General features: G+C 33.2%; 1 protein-coding gene across 1 annotated transcript; it reads left to right on the top strand.

The window, feature by feature from the left end:
* LOC104725939 (formin-like protein 20) lies at positions 677-2,134 on the top strand. Its single transcript, XM_010444694.1, has one exon. It carries the CDS (start codon positions 733-735, stop codon positions 2,014-2,016), a length of 1,284 nt encoding a protein of 427 aa, XP_010442996.1. The 5' UTR covers positions 677-732; the 3' UTR covers positions 2,017-2,134.

Genomic DNA, 2,512 nt, shown 5'->3' with positions numbered 1-2,512 from the left:
ATAAAATTGTCTAAATATATGTATATATCTACACATTAATTTTTATTAGAGTTCATATTTAATTTTTGTACTATATAAAAATCTTTGAGTGCTATCTTCAAAACATGATAATTGTTATTTTCATTGTAATTTGATTTTACAAAATATTAGTTATAACGATTGAATCTTATTTTTATTTTTTTTACCAAATTAGGAAAGTCTCTCGATCGAGAAATTAAAACCTCTATAAATTAATAGATTTTCATTGACTCAACATTATTAATTTATAGAGGTTTTTATAGAGTATAGACTTCATATCTTCATGATTTAGCTCCATAACATTTCTTAGATTTGCTTAATTGTGCATGTAACACACATAATAGCTACTTAATTGTATTATTATAATAGATGCATTCTTAATTATTTTTATAAAGATTATTAATATTTATGATTTATCATTGTATTTTTTATAAAAAAATGTAACTAATTAAAACACTAGAATATATTTAGGATGTAATTTGTTATGTTTATAATATATGAATTAAAATTCAAAATAAAATTTTTTGAAATTAAATAACATCCAAATAAAATTAATATTATATTGATGAGATACCTAATAGTATCATAAACACACATATATATATATATACACACACATTGTGTTAGTTGTATCATCTTAACATTGTATTACCCTTCTCTCATTTTCATAGTAACAAAAATATTTATTTTCCTACTCTTGTTGCCTCCATCAAAATGGCTCGATTGGCACGGGCAACATTTGTCATATTTCTCATTTGTTTTATGTGTTTGGAATCTTATGCCCATGTGAGAGATCTGACTTCACCACCAAAAGTACCGATGGATACAATCTATGGAAGCTATAAAAGTGGACCTAGCGATCGAGGAAAGGGTCACGATGTACCACCACTACCAAAAGTACTGATGGATACAATCTATGGAAGCTATAAAAGTGGACCTAGCGATCGAGGAAAGGGTCACGATGTACCACCACTACCAAAAGTACTGATGGATACAATCTATGGAAGCTATAAAAGTGGACCTAGCGATCGAGGAAAGGGTCACGATGTACCACCACTACCAAAAGTACTGATGGATACAATCTATGGAAGCTATAAAAGTGGACCTAGCGATCGAGGAAAGGGTCACGATGTACCACCACTACCAAAAGTACTGATGGATACAATCTATGGAAGCTATAAAAGTGGACCTAGCGATCGAGGAAAGGGTCACGATGTACCACCACTACCAAAAGTACTGATGGATACAATCTATGGAAGCTATAAAAGTGGACCTAGCGATCGAGGAAAAGGTCACGATGTACCTCCACCACCAAAAGTATTTATGGATACAATCTATGGAAGTTACAAAAGTGGACCTGGGGATCGAGGAAGAGGTCACGATGTACCACCACCACCACCAAAAGTACTGATGGAAACAATCTATGGAAGCTATAAAAGTGGACCTGATGATCGAGGAAGAGGTCACGATGTACCACCTCCACCAAAAGTATTGATGGATACAATCTATGGAAGTTACAAAAGTGGACCTGGTGATCGAGGAAGAGGTCACGATGTACCACCACCACCAAAAGTACTGATGGATACAATCTATGGAAACTATAAAAGTGGACCTAGCGATCGAGGAAAAGGTCACGATGTACCGCCACCACCAAAAGTATTGATGGATACAATCTATGGAAGTTACAAAAGTGGACCAGGTGATCGAGGAAGAGGTCACAATGTACCACCACCACCAAAAGTACTGATGGATACAATCTATGGAAGCTATAAAAGTGGACCTAGCGATCGAGGAAAAGGTCACGATGTACCGCCACCACCAAAAGTATTGATGGATACAAACTATGGAAGTTACAAAAGTGGACCTGGTGATCGAGGAAGAGGTCACGATGTACCACCACCACCAAAAGTATCGATGGATACAATCTACGGAAGCTATAAAAGTGGACCTAGCGATCGAGGAAAAGGTCACGATGTACCACCACCACCAAAACTATAATATAGTAGGGTTAAACCAAACTATAAGCCATTTTCAATATCATTAACTACAATCAAATAAATTTCTTTATAAAAATAAAAATATAATTAAATATAGTCAGAAAAATAAATCATTACAAGTTTGAACCTCCATGGACAAATTCATCACAAATTCAAATATATCCTTAACAACTCGAACAGATTTGTGTAAACATAAATATAAAATAGACTAATACTGAAAAATTTATAGACATATTATTTCTTTAGCATTTAGATAAAAATAAAATATGAATATAGTAAAAAAACAAATCATTACAAGTTTGAATTTCCATAGACAAAACCATCACAAATCTATATTATGAAAGATAACCAACTCTCTCCATCTGAGTGACACATCAGCAGTGGAGAGAGTACCACCTGTCTATCCTCATTAAAAGCAAAGATATTTATTCATGTATTTTATTCACTACGTGCGGATTTGTTTATATCTATATATATACATTTATTGTAATACCTTT

This window comes from Camelina sativa, chromosome 2, assembly GCF_000633955.1.
Source record: "Camelina sativa cultivar DH55 chromosome 2, Cs, whole genome shotgun sequence".
Classification (NCBI taxonomy): Eukaryota; Viridiplantae; Streptophyta; class Magnoliopsida; order Brassicales; family Brassicaceae; genus Camelina; species Camelina sativa.
The sequence above is the reverse complement of the archived record's forward strand: the minus strand, read 5'-3'. Positions and strand labels throughout refer to the sequence as shown.